Here is a 23,161-nt window from a genome sequence, read left to right as displayed (position 1 = left end):
TCCAATTTTCTACCCAGCTGTAAAATTGATGGTGCCTTGTTTTCACTTTGACAGCAAGCTTAATATCTTCCCCAGTGCCAAGCTGCAGAATTTGACTTTTGATTTAGTAACATGAACGTGAGATAGCCATTTGGAGGCGAGGGACAACATTATCTTTTCCAGCTTACACACAGCAGCTAAGGTGATGCCTGACATCTTAGCGTATAGGAGAGGAAAAATACACAGCAGTGAGAAGTTGTTAAAGCAGCGAATAGCTGATGGATGCTCGATGTGCACTACCATGTGGAATTTGAAGAATGCACTGAATGCCTGAAAGTTTGCACAGAAAATGGAGAATGTCATGGACATTGAAATAACCAGGAGCCGAAACTCACAAAACATCAATCATCTTGGTTGATGGGACGAGGCGAGAGGGAGTTGCTATCATGTGGTTTCTGACAACAAGTTAACCTGAAATAAGGGCTCAGATCTACCCAGAGGTACCCTAGAAGATGCACTGAAGTCCCCACGCAAGGACTGCGTGGGAATTATCCAGGAAGTTTGAACTTCAGATGGACAATTACCTTGCGCTGGAAACATCCAATACTCCAACTTAAATTGGAGACTTTGGATAGTTCCCTCTTTCTCTTAGCAGAATAGTTACCCAGGAAAAATTAGAAGTAAAACCACTTCTAACTCATTAATATCTATGTCTTGACCCACCCCTCCTTTCCCCCGACTACCTTTTTAAAAAAAAAAAATTTTTATTCAAGTTTTTTAATAACAATAACAAATTTTCTCCCCGCAATTTAAAACAAACAAGGTGTGTTTCCACGCCAAAACAAAACAAGAAAAGAACTCTACCCCCCAAAATAAATAATAACAAATAGCAATACAAGAAGAAAATAACATAACAAACCCACCGCTGCAAAAACACACCCCCCAACCATCACCAAGCCCCCCCCCCCCCCCCCCCCCCCCCCGGGTTGCTGCAGAACCGACCACTCTCTACCCCTTCGCCAGGAAATCGAGAAAGGGCTGCCACTGCCGAAAGAACCCCTGTATTTCCCCCGACTACCTGACATACCCTGCCCCGACCACCTGAATCCATCCTACCTCTTACCTTGCACACTTATCTACTCTCTTGTAAAAGTGGCTGGGTCCTTTAAGCTTGCTGGTTTATGGCAGCTAGTGCTGTAAAAAGGGGAGTGGCTTCAATTGTGCTGAAAGGAACTCCAGGAGCAGCCACGCTGCACATTTCTCAGCAGGCCCAGGTTGGAAGTCTGAACACGAAATGTACAGCTCCAATCTTGGGTAAGTAAAAAGGAGCTGAGTGACAACCTTACTATGATTACCATTCCAAGGAAGATTTGGCCAAGAAATGCAGTGCACTATTCATGTTAGCGTTAAGGTCAAGTTGCGCACACATTTTTTTTTCCAGCCTTTTATTCGGGATCATATTTCCCGAATCTTAGATGGAAGAATCTTTTGGACTTCTACAAGTGTAAATTAGATTAATGCTGCTTCTTTAATTAGTGATAGATATATATTGAAGCTACAAAATTGATTGTACCGTTAATCAATCTACATCCAGTGTTTAAACCCAGTAGCGAATCAGTTTTGTAAACAGATTCTTCAACTGGATGAGAATGACAAATGCGGCGTTAATTATTATAGGTACTTTGTAGACTAATCATATCAATAAGTGAAAGAAGGAGATTGCTCAAGTTCAGGTCATCTCTGGTGGCAGTGTTTCCCTCCCTGCCTTCCACGGGCACAATCGAGGCCTTCCGTGCTCGGTGGGCACCGCAGGGGTTGGATTGATTTATTGACCCCAATTTTTGCATTTTGGTTTGATGGTTTTAAGTTTCTGTTCCTCTTTGTTCCTTTTTGAGCTGCGCTCCGGTTGTTCTTTGTCGCAGTGGCCCCCTTTGATTTACTCCTTGATTAGTTTCAGTTCTTCTAATCAGTTGATTGGCCCTATAACACGCCATCCAAAGGCTCTGTCTGCCTTGTGGCCATTTCGCTCTCCAATGAGTGTCAATTGGCTGCAGACAGGACTTGCACTCATCATATGGGAGGAAGCCCCGCTTAGAGACCTGTCAACCAATATGATTGGCTGGAAGCTGTCAGCTAATTTGACTGACTGGAAGCTGTCAGCCAATCTGATTGGCCGGGAGCTGTCAGCCAATCTGATTGGCTGGCAGCTAAACTGATTGGCAGCTGGCAGCTTTCTAGTCCTTGCAGCAAATGGAAGTGCATGAATGGAAAGGTAAGGGTGGGGAAGGTTAGTAAGATTTCGGCAATTGGAAAGTGGGTGATTGAGATTTGGGGTAGTGGCTGGAGAGGGAAGGAGGTTCAGTGGCTGCCAGATCTTAAGGAAGGGGAGGGAGGGGTGGGGTGCCCCAAGTTAGGAGGCTTTTGATAGAGACGCCACACCCAGCCCTCTCCCCACTCCTTCTCCCGCCCAATGCTTTCCCTGCACTCTAAAAATTGAGGCTGGGTGTAAAAGGCCCTTAAATGGCCAGCTGGGACAATGGCGGGCAGCGAAAAATCACGAAGGCAGGAAGCACATCCCTTCCATTTTGCGCTCCCGACCCCGCCCCGCCTACGCTGCCTCAAAGCCTGCCGATAGCGGAGATTGAGTTTCAGACTCAACGTACACCTTGAAGTCTCAGGAAGAATAAATTCCAGTAATCCACCTGTCATGTATTCCAATCCTCAATGCTGGATTTACAGTGAAGACTTGAGCCATTGCAAGCAAATCATTTAAAAAATTTAATGGATCCAATGATGCACCATCGATTGCACGTGAGGCGAGTGATTTACCAATGTCAGGCTTTAATTAACTAGAACACAGCCTGGCGATCGTCTACAGTGGAAAGGGACGATCGTCAGGCTTCTGAGCATTTATACCTCGTTGATAGAGGCGTGGTTAACTCAGCCTCTCGGCCAATCGGTCGAGAGGCACATGACCGACCAGGGCCAATGGTAAGCCGACGTTCTGGCCCAATGGCAGACGAGTATGCAGATCATATCATCACATTCACCCCTTACGGAGAAGGAAGGCGGGGGGGGGGGGGGTGTGTGAACGAGACCCGGGGTGGGGGGGGGGGGAAGAACTGATGATATGAGTAGCCGTCAGGAGAATAATTTTCTCTCCGTACCCTTGTCGAATTTGGGGGCTTGCCACTGGCCCAGACATAACAATATTTACAAAAGGAAGTCCATGGGACCGTAGAACTCTAGAAGGATTCGATCAGTCGTTTGGTGGTCCTTGACGTCCTGGCCGAGCGCCGTAGTGGAGGAGGTGTCGTCGGATCGGCTGATGGTCCTGCAGATGTCCTGGAGTCCGGGAGCGATAAACCTGGAGTAGTCTCCGTCACCTGAGCTGGCCGCGGAGACGCCATGGATGAGGGATGGGGAAGCTGAGTGGGGTGCTGGGGTGAAAAAGGGGAGGGGGGGTCTGTGGTGGGGGGGGGCTGCACGCCGGCGGGTGCCAGGTCCCGGAGGGAGACCGTGTCCTGCCGACCGTCGGGGTACTCCACATACGCGTACTGCGGGTTAGCGTGGAGTAACTGGACTTGTTCCAACAACGGGTCGGACTTGTGCACCCGCACATGCTTCCGGAGCAAGATGGGCCCGGGGGTGACCAGCCACGTCGGGAGAGGGGATCCGGAGGACAACTTCCTGGGGAAAACAAGACGTTCATGAGGTGTCTGATTAGTAGCAGTACAGAGCAGTGAGCGGATAGAGTGCAGCGCATCGGGGAGCACCTCTTGCCATCGGGAAATAGGGAGATTTCTAGACCGGAGGGCAGTAGTATGGTCTTCCAGATGGTACCATTCTCCCGCTCGACCTGTCCGTTACCCCGAGGGTTATAGCTGGTCGTCCTGCTAGAGGCGATGCCCCTGTCGAGCAGGAATTGACGCAGCTCGTCACTCATAAATGAGGACCCCCGGTCGCTGTGAATGTACTCGGGGTAGCCAAACAGCGAGAAGATGGAGAGTAGGGCCTTAATGACGGTTGATGTGGTCATGTCGGGACAGGGAATGGCAAAGGGGAAGCGGGAGTGTTCGTCGACAACCGCCAGGAAGTAAATGTTGCGGTTGTTAGAGGGAAGGGGCCCCTTGAAGTCAATGCTGAGACGTTCAAAGGGGCGGGATGCTTTGATCAGGTGTGCGTGCTCGGGGCGGTAGAAGTGCGGTTTGCACTCGGCGCAGATGTGGCAGTCACGGGTTACTGTCCTGACTTCCTCGATAGAGTAGGGCAGGTTGCGGGCCTTAATGAAGTGGTATAGGCGGGTCACCCCTGGATGGCAGAGGTCCGCGTGGAGGGAGCGGAGGCGGTCTATCTGCGCGCTGGCGCAGGTACCGCGGGACAGGGCATCAGGAGGCTCATTGAGCTTCCCAGGACGATACAAGATATCATAGTTGTACGTGGACAACTCGATCCGCCACCGTAAAATCTTGTCATTTTTGATCTTGCCCCTTTGTGCATTATCAAACATGAAGGCTACTGACCGTTGGTCTGTGAGGAGGGTAAACCTCCTGCCGGCCAAATAGTGCCTCCAATGTCGCACGGCTTCGACTATGGCCTGGGCTTCCTTTTCCACAGCGGGGTGGCGGAGTTCGGAAGCCTGGAGGGTTCTGGAGAAGAAGGCCACGGGTCTGCCCGCTTGGTTCAGGGTGGCCGCCAGAGCTACTTCAGATGCGTCGCTCTCGACCTGGAAGGGGAGGGCCTCGTCGATGGCGCGCATCGTAGCCTTTGCGATGTCCGCTTTGATGCGGCTAAAGGCCTGACAGGCCTCCGTCGACGGTGGGAAGGTCGTGGTTTGCATGAGGGGACGGGCCTTGTCCGCGTAGTTGGGAACCCATTGGGCGTAGTATGCGAAAAACCCCAGGCAGCGTTTGAGAGATTTGGGGGTATTGGGGAGAGGGAGTTCCATCAGGGGGCGCATGCGTTCGGGATCGGGGCCTATCACTCCGTTACGCACTACGTAGCCGAGGATGGCTAGGCGGTCGGTGCTGAACACGCATTTATCCTTATTGTACGTGAGGTTAAGGAGTTTTGCGGTTTGGAGGAATTTCTGGAGGTTGGCGTCATGGTCCTGCTGGTCGTGGCCGCAGATGGTGACATTATCAAGGTACGGGAAGGTAGCCTGTAATCCGTACTTGTCGACCATTCGGTCCATCTCCCTTTGGAAGACCGAGACGCCAAACGGAACCCTAAGGAAGTGGTAGAGGCGCCCGTCAGCCTCGAACGCGGTGTACAGTCGGTCACTCGCGCGGATGGGGAGCTGGTGGTAAGCGGACTTAAGGTCCACAGTTGAGAAGACCTTGTATCTCGCGATCTCGTTTACCATGGTAGAGATACGGGGGAGAGGATACGCGTCCAGTTGCGTAAACCGATTGATGCTTTGGCTATAATCGATGACCATCCGGTTTTTCTCCCCCGTCCGGACCACCAGCACTTGGGCTCGCCAGGGACTGTTGCTGGCCTCGATGACCCCTTCCGTCAGCAACCTCTGGACCTCGGACCTGATGAAGGATCGGTCCTGGGCGCTGTACCGTCTGCTCCGTGTGGCGACGGGTTTGCAATCGGGGGTGAGGTTAGCAAACAGGGAGGGAGGGTCTACTTTGAGGGACGCGAGGCTGCAGACAGTGAGGGGGGATATAGGGCCGCCGAATTGAAAAGTCAAGCTCTGCAGGTTGCACTGGAAGTCCAGTCCTAGGAGTGCCGGTGCGCAAAGGTCAGGGAGGACAAGGAATTTATAATTTTTAAAAACCTTCCCTTGGACCGTGAGGTCCGCGATGCAGCACCCGGTGATGCGGACGGAGTGCGAAGCTGAGGCTAAACCGATTTTGCGTGTTACGGGATGGACAGGGAGCGCGCAGCGTCTTACCGTGTCAGGGTGAACGAAGCTTTCCGTGCTCCCGGAGTCCAGCAGGCAGTCCGTCTTGTGGCCGTTGAGGTGGATCAGCGTAGTCGTTTTGGCGAGCGTGCGTGGATGAGACTGGTCGAGTTGAACGGCCGCGAGCCGTGGAGAAAATCCGTCGTCGCTGTCCGATTCCATGCTGGAGGGACCTTGCGTGGCAGATGTGGAAGCCGGTGGCCAGGATCCCCAGGTGAGGTCTGTTCCCCAAGATGGCGGCGCCCAGGACCCGCACGTGGGGTCGGCACCCCAAGATGGCGGCGCCCAGGAAGCCCTCGTGGCCGCTGGAGGCGGAGCTAGCGTTGCCGGCGCTGTGAGCGGAGAGGCGCGCAGGCCGGCTCCAAGAGGTGAGTGACCGGCATCAGCTGCGGGGATGCACAAGCCGGCTCCAGGACGCCGGCTAGGTGCATCAGCTGTGGGGATGCGGAAGCCGGCTCCAGGACGCCGGCTAGGTGCATCAGCTGTGGGGATGCGGAAGCCGGCTCCAGGACGCCGGCTAGGTGCATCAGCTGTGGGGATGCGGAAGCCGGCTCCAGGACGCCGGCTAGGTGCATCAGCTGTGGGCGGAGGTAAGGCGCGCGGGCCGGGTGCGGGGGGCCGGGGGCGGGGGGGAGCCGAGTCGCGCTGCGGGCAGGCAGGGACCGGGGGGCCCGGAGAGGCGAGCCGGTCGGGCGCCGGGGCCCGGGGGTGGGGGGAGCCGGGGTCCGGGAGCGAGGGAAGCAGGGCCGCTGCGGGCAGGCAGGGACCAGGGAGGCCCGGAGAGGCGAGCCGGTCGGGCGCCGGGGCCCGGGGGTGGGGGGAGCCGGGGTCCGGGAGCGAGGGAAGCAGGGCCGCTGCGGGCAGGCAGGGACCAGGGAGGCCCGGAGAGGCGAGCCGGTCGGGCGCCAGGGCCCGGGGGCGGGGGGGAGAAACGTGCGCGGCGGGCAGGCAGAGGCCTGGAGGGGCCGGGGAGGTGCGCATGTCAGCCGGCGGGGCGCGAGTCGGGAGCGGTTGGGGCGGCCCTGGGGGAGAGAGGGAGGCACACAGGCCGTTTGCAGAGGCCTGGGGGAGGGGGGGAGAGTGCTGTGCAGCTTCCAGAAGCGCTGCAGCCAGCGATTTGGCCTGGCAGACCGTGGAGTAGTGGCCCTTCTTCCCGCAGCTCTTACAGAGGGCGGAGCGGGCTGGGCAGCGCGAGCGAGGGTGCTTAGCGTACCCACAAAAGTAGCAGCGGGGCCCCGCGGATTTATCGGGGCGCCCCGCGGCACAAGCCTGAGGGAGGCCGGGAGCGGTGGGTAGCTGGTGGGAAGCGTGCCAGGAGGCGGCCTGGCCAGGGTCATAGGTGCGAGCGCTTAGATCTGCGACCTCCAGGGAGGCGGAGAGAGTCAGTGTCTCCGTTAAACTGAGTTTGTCTCTTTCCAGCATCCGCTGGCGGATCACGGGAGACAGCATCCCAGCCACGTAAGCGTCTCTGACGAGTAGCTCCATGTGCTCTGTAGCGGACACCGCTTCACAGGCGCAACCTCTCCCCAGGGCACAGAGGGCCCGGGCGTATTGGTCTAGAGACTCACCGGGGACCTGCTTTCTGGTGGCCAACAGATGTCGAGCGAATACCCTGTTGATCGGTTTGAGGAATTGTCCTTTTAGCTTCCGTATAGCGTCATCATAATCTGTTTCGTCTTCGATTATTGAGTAAGCGGCAATACCCACGCTGGAGTGGAGGACGTGCAGCTTCTGTGCCCCGGTGGGGGGGGGGGTGGTTGTAGATGCCAGGAACCCTTCGAGGCAAGTCAGCCAGAGTTTGAAAAGTTCTGTAGAGTTCGGAGTTTGCGGGCTGATGCGGAGGCATTCGGGCTTGATGCGGAACTCCATCTTCAAAGTTGTAGTTAATTAAATTGATGCACCATCGATTGCACGCGAGGCGAGTGATTTACCAATGTCAGGCTTTAATTAACTAGAACACAGCCTGGCGATCATCTACAGTGGAAAGGGACGATCGTCAGGCTTCTGAGCATTTATACCTCGTTGATAGAGGCGTGGTTAACTCAGCCTCTCGGCCAATCGGTCAAGAGGCACATGACCGACCAGGGCCAATGGTAAGCCGACGTTCTGGCCCAATGGCAGACGAGTATGCAGATCATATCATCACATCCAATATTAATGAAATGAAATGAAAATCACTTATTGTCACGAGTAGGCTTCAATTAAGTTACTGTGAAAAGCCCCTAGTTGCCACATTCCGGCGCCTGTCCAGGGAGGCTGGTACGGGAATCGAACCGTGCTGCTGGCCTGCTTGGTCTGCTTTAAAAGCCAGCGATTTAGCCGAGTGAGCTAAACCAGTGAGTCAGCGAAGAACGGTCATAATGTGGGGTAAAGGTCTGAAGGTCTGGGGCATGGAGGCTTTGATTGGTAGGGCCTCATTTAAATAATCTTAGGCTCCCATTTGACAACTGGCCATGTGGAGAGCAGGGTTGGTAGGAATGAGGACAATTGAATGGCAGGAGGACACAGCTGGGAGGAGTGAGAATATTTCCCAGCTGTTAGTAGGGGCTAAAGGCTTAGGGCCACCAATGGAAGTATGGTGGAAGCTAGGATATTGTATCGATCGAAGATGGGCAAGGCCAAAGGCTTCCTGTGAGGCTTGTGAGGAGCACTCCTGCTTCTCATGCACCATTATGAATGATAAAATGAGTAGGTGTTCAGCGCTTACATTTGCCCGTCAATGCCTCTTGCTTCGGATGTCAGTGAGTCATTACGGCACAGAAGGTGGCCATACATCGAGTGTATGCCAGATGTACAGCTGGGAATCCCACAGTGTGGACCTGATTTCTGTCTACTATTGAATTTTGAATATTAACAAGGCTATGCTTCTTTTGGGATAGGCTGATTTGTGTTTGTTTAAATTTTAACCAGGCAGAAATTGGGTCAGGTTCCTCATTCCCAGAAATAAACTGGCCAAGGCCAGTCTTCCGGCACCATTCCCTTTGATTTACAGAACGGAAAATGCCGCAGCCACGGCATAAAGCGCACAAGTCCAAGCTCATGGGCCTACAGAATATTCGCCCAGATTGAAGCAGCGCGCTTTAAACTCATGTTGCTCGTTTCCCATTCGGCAAGCTCCCTCCCGCTCAGTAGGAAGGTTTATACAACACAACGCCCATGGGCAGTTCTATTGATGATCCCCTGTGTCCTTCATGGCCACCATAACAATCCCAATATATTAACCCCCAACCTGTCTGGGTGGGTGGTGTTAAAATCAAGGCCATGGAGTCTGTTTGTTCTTTTGGGTGCACCTCTGATTCTGGAGGCCTCCTAATTGTCACAGAATTGCAGCAACAGACACCAAAGGAACCCCTACTGCCCACTGAACCAGTTGGAACTCCAGCCCTGTTTAAACTGGGAGAAAAATACTTTAATATAGGGATTAGGAGCAGGAGTAGGCCACACGCCCCATCAAGCCTGCTCCACCATTCAATAAAATCATGGCTGATTTGATTTAACCTCGGCCCTACATTCCTGCCTACCCCCAATAGCCTTTCACCCCCTTGCTCATCAAGAGGGGCTGTTTAGCTCACAGGGCTAATCGCTGGCTTTGAAAGCAGACCAAGGCAAGCCAGCAGCACGGTTCAATTCCCGTAACAGCCTCCCCGAACAGGCGCCGGAATGTGGCGACTAGGGGCTTTTCACAGTAACTTCATTTGAAGCCTACTCGTGACAATAAGCGATTTTCATTTCATTTCATTTTCAAGAATCTATCTAGCTCTGCTTTAAAAATATTCAAAAGATTCTGTCTCCACCCTCTTTCGAGGAAGAGAGTTCCAGAGACTCACAACCCTCTGAGGGAAACGGATTTCTCCTCATGTCTGCATTAAATGGATGAGCCCCTTATTTTTAAACAGTAACCCCCCAGGGCGAATTCTACAGCCTCGTCATAGGGGCCGGAAAATGCGGCGAGAAGTTCAAAAGTCCATTAACTTCGGCAGGAGCGGAAGATGCCGTCGGCATGAGGGGCACCACTCACTGCTCGTGTTTAGTGAATACTTTACACAGTGAAACCTTTTCTACCTGTTGAAGTAATTATTTTAACATCAGCTTGTTGTCCCATTTTGATGTATATCCATTTCCTTTATCTCCAGGGGTGGAATCCAGGATGGGGATGTCATTGTCAAAGTGAATGGAGTCCCCCTGAAGACGACAAATGATTTGCAGGAAGCCGTGAAGAATGAGTTCCCTCTGCTCCTCGAAGTTCGTCGAGGAAACGATGACATACTTTTTAATATCGAACCCAATCTCATTAGTGATTGAAACGCAGCCAGCATAATTAACCCTTTCCAGCCTGGAATATTCCCCGTTGCTGTTTTCTCTATTAAGGACCAATCAAGCTGCTGGAACAGATGGCAAAGTGGAGTAAGACAGTTGTTTACAATGCTGCTAGTCACCTTCGGGCATTGCCACCTCTCCAGATTACATCCTGCTAAGCTTGCCAGCGGATGGTTAAATGCCACCTCCCCACCACACCACCCCACTACCCATGTTGAAATGCTTAGCACTTACAACTGATAAATACTATTATCCTCTGCCATGTTGGTGGGTGTACATCTTTTGCATGCGTTTGAGTTTTGAGAGGCATGAGGGGACTTTTAACCCTGAAGGTTGGGCTGGATTGGATGAAGCGGGAGGTTAAAGGGTTCAGGATACGACTTTCAGCTCCCACTTGTCCACTTCCAGTTTTAATGGGGCGAGGTGAGGTTTGTGGAGGAGGGGTTGGGGAACACCTCGCTGCCAGGAGGAGGATTAGCAATTTAAATATTATAATGAAGCTAGCAGCCCATGTCGATCCATGGTTTCAGATTTAACTCTGAACGGTTGGATTTCCTGGGCCTTGGGAAACCCGGCAGCTCAAGGAGAGCGAGGAACACTGAATCCAGGTGGTAAGTGCCTTTACCCGCAGCTGCAAGATCCAGCATATCTATCTCGCTAAATCCTCATGCACAACACTTCTGATCTCTCCAACCAACCTTCCCCCATGAGGCCTTTGACCCACTGTTCCCCACCCTCCAATCCCCCACCCACCAATCCCACTCCAGCTTCCAATCCCTCAGGCATCCACTCTACAACTCCATCCAGCCCAACCTCAGAACCCACGATATCACTCTTACCACCTGTGACTACAGCCTGAAAGCTCTATCTTCTTGGCAGCCAGCCTCTTAATGTGGAAATATCCAACAGATCTGGAAGCACGATTCAGTGTTAATGGGTGGGACTTTTCCAGCCACGCCCACTGCCAGGGTCGTCCGGTTCCGTCGAAAGACTTTTGGTTCGACTGCTGCATCCCCAGTGGCGGGTCGCACCACAGTGGGTCAGAAAATCCCTGGCCCAGTATTGCAGGTCAGTGACCCATCATCAGAAGTTCAGATGAAAACTCAATCTGTTTCTCTCTGTGCAGATACTGCCAGACCTGCTGAGTATTTCCAGCCTTTTCTGTTTATATGTCAGATTTATAACATCCACACTTATTTTGCTCTTAGAGCCTCTCAATCTGGCTGACTGCAGTGTGAAATGAAGACAAACCATTTTATTCAGGTTCTTTGTCCTGATCCAACCTCAATTCAGCCAACCTCCCTACTTTTTCCCTAAATACACCCTGTAAGTTGAATGTGCAGAGCGAACCAATGTTACCCAGTGCAGTAAAAATATCCAGATTTTCATGTTGGCGCACATTGTAATGCCTCAGGCCTGCTCTTCGTCCACCACTAAAATTAGGTAGGTAGGGATAGAGCGCCTTTAAAATGAGAGCAGGCATTAATCCGCTAACTTCCTGATCTTAACTTGTTCCTCTGAAGAGAATATTCACTGAATGGCAGTGGGGTCCATCTGTACATATGCAGACTAATCCCTATAACATCATCAGGACATGACCGACAAGCTTAGCTGAACACCTGAACATTGCCACCCCCTCAAGCGTACCTGCCAGAAGAGAACGAAGGGACACTAAGTCTCCAAACAAAGCACCCCCTCCCCTCCCTTCACCGCCACCCACTTCACCGACTGAACCACCCACTTCACCGACTGAACCATTGTCCAGGGGTTGTGGTCTCCTGCTGCCAAATGCCCACTCTTGCCTGGTTGGGTTTGATTGGGACTTTCTGGGAACAATTATGGCAATAAAGGGCTGGGCCATTCTTACCCTGGACATGCTGGGTATGCTGCCTTCTTTACGGCTCACGCATATTGACTCCACCTGGATTCCAGGCCTATCTCTGCAAACGCCGAGCGCTGCACCGAACCATTATGGCATTAGAAATCTGTTTTATTAATTTTGGAATGCTAGTGGCGCACTAAACTCATGCAGGCTGCAAAGGGTTAAACTTCCTCAGGCAAATCATAGATTTGGAAAATACATTTTGTTGAATGTCCTTTAAAATGATAAATATACAGTATTTTATATTGAACATGCCAACAAACCTTTTCACAGAGACAATTTTGTACAAAAAAGAATGTAATTTGGAGAAAGCATGTAAAGAATCTAGCCATTCATAAACAATAGAAGTTTAGAGTAACAATAGAAATGCTATGATGAATAGTGCAGGTATACTTTCTGAAGTGATGATATGCTGTAATCAGATAACATGACAGGTTTATGTTGTTCTGAAGTAACACACTTTGGGCCATTAAACTGCCACATGATTAACGCTGTATTGTGAAATCATTATCCATAAAGCGCTACTTCGGCCATCAAATTTAGCTCTATACTGCTCTACCTTACAACCACTTCCCTAGACTCTTCCGCTATCATTACATCTGGTACTGAATTAACAGACATTTCTTCCAAATAGCTAATGAGAAGACTAAAGTTATCAAATAGAATTTCAATGCCACCGACCCACAGGCAGTGAGGAGGCACATAGCTGACCGGGAGCTCATCTGTCAACGAAGCAGGCTTTGCTGATGTTCTTTAACTGGGCCCCAGTATCCCATTACTGAGCGCCCTGTCCAATCTGAAAGGGAAGACAGGACGACATGCCAAATGCGTCAAGGGATTTATAGTCAAAGGGATACTGGAATGGGTCAGAAAGTTCTACTGCACAGAGATCCTGAGGCTGCAACAACTATAGGAATGGAGAGGAAATGTGGGAAGGCGGCCTTTCTGTGTCTTAAACTCGAGCTTTCTGCAGCAGGATCTGAGAGACTGAAATGAGGTGCCATTTGCCATGCACAGGAGGAAGAGAAGAAAACCTCAAACCCAGCAGGCATAGATGAAAGAGGCTGAGGATGTGAGCAGCAGGAATATCATTCCCTCCAACCTGGAGACTATGCAGCAAGAGGATCCAGGGTCTTGTGGTGATATGCATCACTGTAAATACACAAGGGGTTAATGTAAGTACACGTAGACTAGCTAGACACTAGAGGGAGCACCAGAGACATGACACACAGACACTCAACCAACAGGTCAGTAAGATAGGACACGACCAATGGGCATTCACGATACACACAGAGGTGACACTACCACAGGGGGGCATTACACCAACCCATATATAAAGGACACAGCACACATGATCCTCCTCTTTCCAGTGGAGATAGTACAGACACAGGGTTGATTTAACATCATACCCACCATGTGGATTGTAGCAGACTGGTTTGGCAGTCTGAGTAGCTATAGAAGGATTAGCAGTAGAGGCAAATCTGGGTAGGAGAATTGTAAATAGTTTAATAAACATGGCGAAGTTAAAAAAAAAACATGTCTTGTTATGCTCTTGGTGTAGCATAAGCTGCTTCCTTGATGTTCACTCTGACAAAGGAATGTTTAGACATGGAGATAACTTCAACACGTTTATTAAACTATTTACAATTCTCACACTCGGATTCGCCTCTACTGTTAAGCCTTCTATAGCTACTCAGACTGACAGACCACTCTGCTACAATCCACGTGGTGGGTGTGATGTTGAATCAACCCTGTGTCTGTACTCACTGAGTGTCTCCACTGGAAAGAGGAAGATCATGTGTGTTGTGTCCTTTACATATGGGTTGGTGTAATGCCCCCCTGTGGTAGTGTCACCTCTGTGTGTATCGTGAATGCCCATTGGTCATGTCCTATCTTACTGACCTATTGGTTGAGTGTGTGTCATGTCTCTGGTGCTCCCTCTAGTGTCTAGCTAGTCTACGTGTACTTACATTAACCCCTTGTGTATCTACAGTGATGCATATCACCACAGGTCTCGGGAGGTAGGAAAGGTGAGCATCAGTATGCCAACCAAGACAACCTGATTTCCTTAGAATTCTCCTGCACCGTTATCCTCAGACTAGCCAACCTTGAAGCTTCACTCATTCTGCTGAGCAGGTTGGGCCTACACCCTTTGAAATTTAGAAGAATGAGAGGCAATCTTATTGAAATAAGTACGGTTCTGAGGATACTTAGCAGGGTGAATGCTGAGAGGATATTTCCTCTTGAGCGGGAGCCTAGAATCAGGAGAAACAGTTTAAAAAGTCTCCCACTTAAGATTAAGGTGAGGAAACTGTTTTCTCCCAGAGGGTTGTGAGTCTGTAGAATCCTCTTCACCAGCAGTGGAGGCTGGGTCACTGAATACATTCATGGCTGAGTTAGACGTTTGATCAGCAAGGGTGTAAAGATGATGGGAACAGACAGGAAAGTGGAGGTGTGGCCAGATCAGCCGTGAACGCACCAAATGGTGCAGCAAGTTTGAGGGGCCGAGTGGCGTACTCCAGGGAGTACCCAATTGCAGGGAGAGGCTGAGAACCTGAAGGGGGGGGGGGGGGGGGGGGGTAGTGCTGGAGGTGACTATCCAGTGGCAGGCATTTTAAATGCCGTGAACAATGTATGCCCACCTGGTCTACTGAGAGGGAGGTCTTGATCCAAGAAGCTGCTGATGTCAAAAACAACTTGCTGTGTAAACCTGAGCCTTGTAAATTGCTGCTGCTCACACATCACCATCAACACCAACTCATATTGATAAACGCACATTTAACTAATGAAACTTCCAAAGACACCTCACAGGAATATTACAAAGCTAAACGCTGGACCCTATGGCCTGTAGAGTGGCACATGGCTGCAGAGAAGGCAGCTGGTGCTGCAGGCTGGAGTTCATCCTACTCCAGTTGCTGTTGGTGTTCATCTCGTTCCTCATCAGAGGTGGAAGGTAGAGCTGCATAAGCTGCTCCCAATCCATTGTGAAGGCTGACAGTATGGAAGAACCACTGAAGATCAGTCAGCATGAGTACATAAACGTAAAGACATAACAAATAGGAGCAGGAGTAGGCCTTTGGCCCCAGTCAAATTTATGTTCCTGTTTATTCCCCCATTATCTATGTATGCCTCCCTCAACCCACAAATCTCGATAACTCAATCTTTGATATATTTAATGATCCAGTGTATAATGCTGTCTGAGGTAGGGAATTCCAAAGATTAACAACCCTCTTGGAGAAGAAATTCCTTCTCATCTTCTTAAATGGGAACCTCCATATTCTGAAACTGTGCCCCCATGTCGAGATTATGAAACTAGGGGAAACTTCAATCTCAGCATGTACCTTGTCAAACCCCTCAGAATGTTATATTTTCAGCAGATCCACTTTCATTCTTCCAACCTTCAATGAGCACTGGCCTAACCTGTTCATCCTTTTCTTATAAAACAACTTCATCCCAAGAATCAACCGGATGAACCTTCTCAGAACTGTCTCCAATGCAAATATGTGAAGTGCAAAATAGGTGCTATTCTCCACATAGAATGCAGTAGTTCAGTAAGATGATTCATCACTTCACTCTGAAGGTCATTTAAGGATGGACAATAAATACGAGCTCACATTGCATGAAAAAATGAACAAAATGTTGGCCATCAAGAACTGAATGCACTCTCTGAGAAGGAATGCTATAAGCAATGGCCTCTCACCTGGCCATGGTTGCAGCTCTTCCATTTTACTGATCAAAGGCTTCCCAGCCTGTCAGTTTCATTGAAGAAACACTCTGCTGTTTTCTTACCTTAGTGACCCTGACTGAGAATCGGTTCAAACAGAACTTCATTGCCATTGGGAACTTCATGGGGGTTCCCTGCTCGCCTTCAAACCCATCTGGTAAAACCTGGAAGAAGGTCTGAAGATGTTGAGTTGCCAACCTCACTTCACTTTTTGGGAATTGAACTCCCTGCACACACCCAAACTCCCTTGGCAGTTCAGATAATGCCTACTGTATTCAGTGCCTGTGATCATATAAGTCCCTGAGCTACTGACTCCATCTGAGATTAAACTAGTCTGTTTACCACCTTAGTTTCATGTTTGACCCAGAAGTGAGCTTCTGACCGCATATAGAACATAGAATTTACAGTGCAGAAGGAGGCCATTCGGCCCATCGAGTCTGCACCGGCTCTTGGAAAGAGCACCCTACCCCCTACCCAAGGTCAACACCTCCACCCTATCCCCATAACTCAGTAACCCCACCCAACACTAAGGGCAATTTTGGACACTAAGGGCAATTTAGCATGGCCAATCCACCTAACCCGCACATCGTTGGACGGTGGGAGGACACCGGAGCACCCAGAGGAAACCCACGCACAAACGGGGAGGATGTGCAGACTCCACATCGGCAGTGACCCAAGCCGGAATCGAACCTGGGACCCTGGAGCTGTGAAGCGATTGTGCTATCCACAATACTACCGTGACTGAGACAGCTGTTGCTCATTGTGTTCTTTCTTTAATTGGCTCTGTTTATGGCGGTTAATATGGTCGCCTTCCTTAATTCTAATTACGTTTGCTCAATAGTCGCCAGGTATCTTTCGATAGCGCCACAAGGTTCAAAACCGAATACTGATCAAAGACTCGATACACCAGTTAGTAAGTTCGAAATCAATACTCATTTATTTACACACACAATCAATTATACTCATGCACAAACTCTACCAACTAAACTATCACCACTACTAAAGCCTATACTTAGCTTTGGGCGCCCACTCAGTCAGAGGAACAATGGCCGTTGTCCGGTTCTGAGGCTGCTGGTGTCGAGCTGGTACGGAATAGTAGCTCGGAGCGTCTGTCTCGTAGCGTGCGTTGACTTTGGACTTACTTGTTCTGGTGCAGCTGCTAGGCAGGTCTCTCCTCGCTGAGAGCCAAGGCCAAGAGAGCGATTCTCTCTTGGGGGCTTCTTCTTATACCCGAAGGGGCTTCGCGCATTTTGGGCGGGCCTTGAACTTGGTCCCAATTAATTGGACCGTATCCTGATCATCGGTATCGATTTCCTCCAATAAAGGGGTGGCTGCTCTGATTGCTGGGCGGGCCCTAGGTGGCCGTTGGCCTGCTTTGTTCTAGTCTCCTCTGGTACCGGGGTGTCTGCTTTAGTATCGTTTACCTAAATGTTTCTCTTTTGTCCCCGGATATGGCTCATTAGTATGGTAATGGCTTTGCAGTATCGGTCTTGTCTGGGAGCTACAGCTCCAATCAACAGACAAACCTTGCACCTGCTTGCTTTCTCAACATTGTCCATTTTCCCTGCATTCTTTGCAAAGTGTCCATTTTGTAATCGGCACGTGGCCACCCCAGGTGGCTACACAGCCCATCTCAACATCTGTAACATCACCTGAATCTGCCCCTGCCTCAGCATATCTGCTGCTGAAACCCTCATCCATGCCTTTGTTAACTCAAGTATCAACTCTTTCAATGCAGTCTCTCACATTCTACCCTTCATAAACTTGTTTTCATTGAAAACTCTACTGCCCATACCCTTACCCTATACCCTACTCACACATGTGCTTGTCGACTCCTGCTTGCTTCTGGTTAAGCAACATTTTGATTTAAAATTTGTTTTTTTTTTTCATTTTCCAATTAAGGGGCAATTTGGCGTGGCCAATCCACCTACCCTGCACATCCTTGGGTTGTGGGGGCAAAACCCATGCAGAGACGGGGAAATGTGCAAACTTCACATGGACAGTGACCTGGGACCAGGATCAGACCCGGGTTCTTGATGCCATGAAGCAACAGTGCTAATCACTGCTGCAGCTTATGCTCTCTCTTAAACACATATAGATGAAAATGTGTTCAGCAGCACAAAGGGTCCTCTCAGTGCTGTTGGTTACATTGCAAGGACTTTGAGCACACCACTTGCTTCCTGTCCAGGATGCTGTACTTACACTCCCCCATCCGCTGCAGTGTCAGACAGAGATGGGACAGAGGCAGAAAATAAGAAGCCAAGCTGCTCCCAGAGTGAGGAGGAGCTGGAGTGGTGGGGGCGATGGGAGGAGTTTGGACAAACTTCTCATCAGGAGGTTTGTCCATCTAGTATTGTCCAGGAGCACTTCTATCACTGCCACCTAACCCAGAAGGAGTGTTCTTGGCATCTATGATTCAGGTAGATGCCCAGTGGATTCTGCCATGTCTTGGGACTGAACTTGCAGTCTCAGAGCAGGGCAAGGATGGTACTGCCAGTGACCATGAAGGTGTGGCTCTCAATTCCTTTGCATCAGGATCCATCCATGTTGGAACAGGTGATAATATCTAACAACCATCCATTGCAATATCATTGAGGTGATGGAGAGGGAATTTCATTGCCTTCTCCCTGACTAGACAGATGAAGGACACCCATGGTTTTTCCTGGGTAATGGGTTTCTTCATGGTGTCGGCAGCAATCGTTTAATACATGAAGTTTTGTGGGTGCCACATCACAACAGCAAGATATAACAAATCCAGAAAGGTTATCACTTACTATGTGCAGTTCCTGTATCACCACGCACACCGCATCATGCTGGTGAACACCTACTACCTTGGTAGCCATTATGATGCCTTAATTCTGCTCCTGTCTGTTATTCCAGTAATCTTCCAGCTACCAGGTCAAACTTGAGGATGTCCTCTTGGCAGCCAGGACTATCTGCTCTACACCTGGTTGATGACTCCCCTCAGCAACCCAACCAGCAATCATGCAATGAGAACCCAGCCAAAGATGTGCAGGTTAGATGTACTGGCCATGTTAAATTGCCCTTAGTGCCCCCCAAAAAGGTTAGATGGGGTTACTGGGTTATGGGGATAGGGTGGAGCTTTGGGCTTAACTCGATGGGCCGAATGGCCTCCTTCAGCACTGTAACTTATGTGATATCTATGATATGAGGATCATCATTGAGCAGACGATTGAGCAACTGAAGCAATGGCTACTCTGCCTCGACCAGCAGATGGAGTCCTCTATTACTCACTGGAGCAGGAGTCCCACTTTATGATGGCCTGGCCATCATGAGAGCACTGGCCTTGCCACCAAAGATTTTCACTTCAGAAGGAAGAGCAGGTGAAGGGGAGGAGGTATTCTACACATTGAGGTCCTTAACAGGTTGTCTGAGTGCATCATTCAACTCTGGTCACTGTGAGTTCAATCCCAAATCACATTGAACCACAGTCCATATTTTACCAATCCCCTGTTATGGACCATCACAATATCCTGTTGGCTACACTGTTGAAATAAGAGCCATTTACTGTAAATTCTATTCAAAAACGCATCCAATATCATATCCGGCAATTACCCTTGTACATTTCCATAGTGCCTGTTGAAATCTACCATGAGGTTTAAGTGTAGTCTCGTATACACTTTGAACTCAGGAGAAATTTAAGCTACACGTCTCGGATGCGAAATGAAATCTTTTATTTTGTCTATTGATTATAATTAAGATTTTGAGATCTTCTTGTGGTTCCAAATCAAATGTTCTCAATAAAGCCTTTGCCAGAAGAAGACTTTAAGTGATATAATCGACTTAGTAGTTTACAAACAAATTTAACTTTCAAAATACAGTAATGGTTTCTTGCTCAAAGCAAAAACAGCTTGCGCAGACTTTAAGAGTTAGAGTGGGAATATGAAAATACGAAATCAGGATAGCGAGTAGTTAGGTAAATGTATAGAGTGATCCTGGATGGAAAATGGCTGCCCGGACCTCTATCTTTAAGGAAAATGTTATCAGTCTGACTCCATATGTCCCTCCCCCTGTCATGCGCTGATTGGCTTGGATGAGTCTCAAATGCATTTGGTTGTATGGTTAGTTGTCAATCATCAATATGCAACATAGCTGTGAATATGAAGCTTTTTAGATGTTTGTTGTGTATTGGAATGTGATCTACACTTTTAATCAGCTCTGGTTTCTACTGTTTTCTGATGACTGCTATACTATTCATATTCTGAACAATGGTGGATTCATGTTGTCATGGTGCTTATTGGGACCTTGATCAGATTGTGGTACTTTTTAATACTTTTAATGAAACTAATTTGAACTTCTGCAATTCTGTTCATTAAAACAATTTTAAGGGTGCTCAATCATATCATGTGACTATTTGAATCTGCCACAACAGACGTACTGACAAACTCACTGTTTCCAAGCACTGAAAGACAATGGCCGGGATTCTCCGATATCGCGGCCAAGTGTTGACGCCGGCGTCAAAACCGGCGTGAGCGACGGCGGCATCAACGGGCTTCCAGGCCCAGTAATTCTCCCGTTCTTCGGGGGCTAGAACGGCGCCAGTGTTCTGTGCGCTGCTCCAGTGCCGAAAGCCGGCCTTGCACGGCCGGCGCGGGTCCCCACATGCGCCTGCCGCCGGCACGGGTCCGAGCATGCACTCAAGGCCGTCTTTGCGCCGGCCCCCGCGCAACATGGAGGTGCCATACAGGGGCCCGGCGTGGAGGAACATAGCTGACCACCCCCGGAATTTGCCCACCCGCCGATCGGTAGCCCCTGATTGCTGGCCTGGCCACCGTGAAGGCCCCCCCCCTCCCCCCCCCGGAGTCGGATCACCCTGCCCCCCCCCTCCCCCCACCAGGATGGCCCTTGCAGCCAGAACGCTGAGTGGGACCATATGCAAAACACCAAAACATGCCGGCAGGGCTCGGTGGGCACTCAGCCCATTGAGTGTGGAGAATCGCTGCAGGGGCCGCTTTCAACGGCCCCCAACTGGCACCGCGGTGACCGCGTGGGCGCGAATGACGCCGATTCTCTGGTCGTCGGAGATTCGCTGGCTCAGTGTCGGAGTGGTGTGGCAGGATTCTCGCGCTCCCCCGGCGATTCTCTGACCCGGCGCGGGCTCGGAGAATCCCGGCCATGATATCTGCATCCTTTTTGAACATGGCTCCCATATTGGAAGTACAGAGCTTTCATTAGTTATTCAGGTTTTCATCCTGTTGCGGTTTGCTTCTCCCTTTCATTCTGGCTCACATGTGCACTGTTCTTTGGCTAACTGGGAGAGTGAGCAAGCAAATTGCATGCATGTCATGACAATGTGGCCAACAGAGCTTGCATCTCTTGCCAAATACAACATTTGCTAACACAAGAGGGGTCGTGGTTTGAGTTGTTTTTCGTTTCTTTGCTGATGACGAAGATTCATCAAAAACTTAAACTTTGAAAACTAAAACTAACAAAAGATGGCAATGTAAGCAGAAAAAAAACTTCTTTGAAATGGGGGTCTGAATTCCCAACAAGTGCAGGACGGCAGAATGTCTGTCTGCCGACATGGAGCAGGGTCTTTTGCATTAAAGGGAAAGGCTGCAGGCACCCGCAAAGTCCCTTCATCAGTGCCCATTCTGTTCATCTTCGAAGGAGGAGGGCCGGGATTCTCCCCTATCCGGCGGGGCGGGGGATCCCGGCGTGATGGAGTGGCGTGAACCACTCTGGCGTCGGGCCGCCCCAAAGATGTGGACGTCTCCGCACCTTTAGGGGCCAAGCCCTAACATTGAGGGGCTAGGCCCGCGCTGGAGTGGTTGGCGCTCCGCCGGCTGGTGGGAAAGGCCTTTGGAGCCATGTCAGCTGGGGCCGAAGGGACTTCGCCGGTCGGCGGAAGTCCACGCATGCACCAGAGCGTCAGCGGTTGCTGATGTCATCCCTGCGCATGCGCAGGGGAGGGGGTCACTTCCGCCTCTGCCATGGTGAAGAGCATGGCGAAGGCGGAAGGAAAAGAGTGCCCCCATGGCACAGGCCCCCCCGCCGATCGGTGGGCCCCGATCGCGGGCCAGGCCACCGTGGGGGCACCCCCTGGGGTCAGATCACCCCTCGCCCCCCCCCCCCCCAGGATCCCAGAGCCCGCCCGCGCCACCTGCTCTCGCCAGTAAGGTAGGTGGTTTAATCCACGCCGGTGGGAGAAGCATGACAGCGGCAGGACTTTGGCCCATCGCGGGTCTGAGAATCGCCGGGGGGGGCACGCCGACCGGCGCGGAGCGATGCCTGCCCCCGCTGAATCTCCGGTGCCGGAGAATTTGGGACATGGCGGGGGCGGGCTTGACGGAGAATCCCACCCGAGGTGTCATTAGGAGCTTACGCTAAAGTAAAGGTCACGGAGCTGAATCGGTGATACCTTTTCTCTCTGCACAGATGCTGCCTGATTGGCTGAGCATTCCCAGAGTTTTCTATTTATGTGCAGCTACAATCTTCATCTCAGCTTGGACTCAATCTGCCTCTCGACAAAAGGTAATCAACTGCCCCTACCATCACATTTATAGAACGGTTGGGTCTTGGACGCTCAGAGAAGAAGCTGTGAGTCTCACTCTCTCTTTCTCCAGAAAGGCTGTATTTCCGAACCTACAGAGAACCTGGATGAATCTGCAGCAAAAATCATTACAGACGGAAAGCAGAAACCGCAAACTGAAAGCCGAGACTGAAGGAAGGTGTGCGAGAAGACAACCATATGAAACAAAGACCCTTTTACTTTCATTATTATATTGACATTCCTCTTTTCCCCTCAGTGTTTGTCTGTCTGTCTTGTGTGTGTGTGTGTGTGTATGTAGAGGAGGGTGAATTAAAAAGGGTTAGGAATTAGATGATAGTTAACCAGTTGTATTTGCTGCGTATTTAAGTATTGTTATTAATGAAATTAATTGTGTTTAAATTTACCAACCTGTTGACTGTAGGTATTGGGCAGCCAAGGGCGACTTTGGGTGTTTTTCTGAGAATGATTTGTTAATTTCAATTATGTTGCGACTCCAGGTCAAGTGGGGCTGGAATTGACCAGACCACTAGCCCAAGGGGTTGTAACACTTTGGACATCCTCTGTACGTAGCCTCTTCCCATTTGGAAAGTACACTGCTCTATCCTTTTTCGGTGCAAAATGGATATCCTCACACTTGCTGACAATGAATTCCATCTGCCACAATTTTGTCCATTCACCCAGTCTGTCCATATCCCCTTGTAATTTTATGCCATCATCTGGACCGTCTACAATGCCACCTAATGCCGTAGTGAGGTGGAGCTGGTTTTGTCAGTGTAAATGTGTAAACTAATATAAAATAAAAACATAAAATGCTGGAAAGACTCAGCCAGT

At 50.2% G+C, this 23,161-nt stretch overlaps 1 protein-coding gene across 3 annotated transcripts in view; it reads left to right on the top strand.

Annotated features, from left to right (window-relative positions):
- htra3b (HtrA serine peptidase 3b) overlaps nucleotides 1–12,582 on the top strand; it is a 45,970-nt gene extending 33,388 nt beyond the window's left edge. For all 3 annotated transcript variants that reach the window (XM_038792148.1, XM_038792150.1, XM_038792149.1), the window contains exon 9: nucleotides 10,027–12,582. In XM_038792148.1, coding sequence (XP_038648076.1) covers nucleotides 10,027–10,195 — 169 coding nt within the window. In that variant the 3' untranslated portion in view covers nucleotides 10,196–12,582. The remainder of the gene's footprint in view (nucleotides 1–10,026) is intronic.
- Nucleotides 12,583–23,161: the final 10,579 nt, after the last annotated feature.

This window comes from Scyliorhinus canicula, chromosome 3, assembly GCF_902713615.1.
Source record: "Scyliorhinus canicula chromosome 3, sScyCan1.1, whole genome shotgun sequence".
Lineage (NCBI taxonomy): Eukaryota > Metazoa > Chordata > Chondrichthyes > Carcharhiniformes > Scyliorhinidae > Scyliorhinus > Scyliorhinus canicula.
This window is presented reverse-complemented; position numbering and strand designations above follow the sequence as displayed.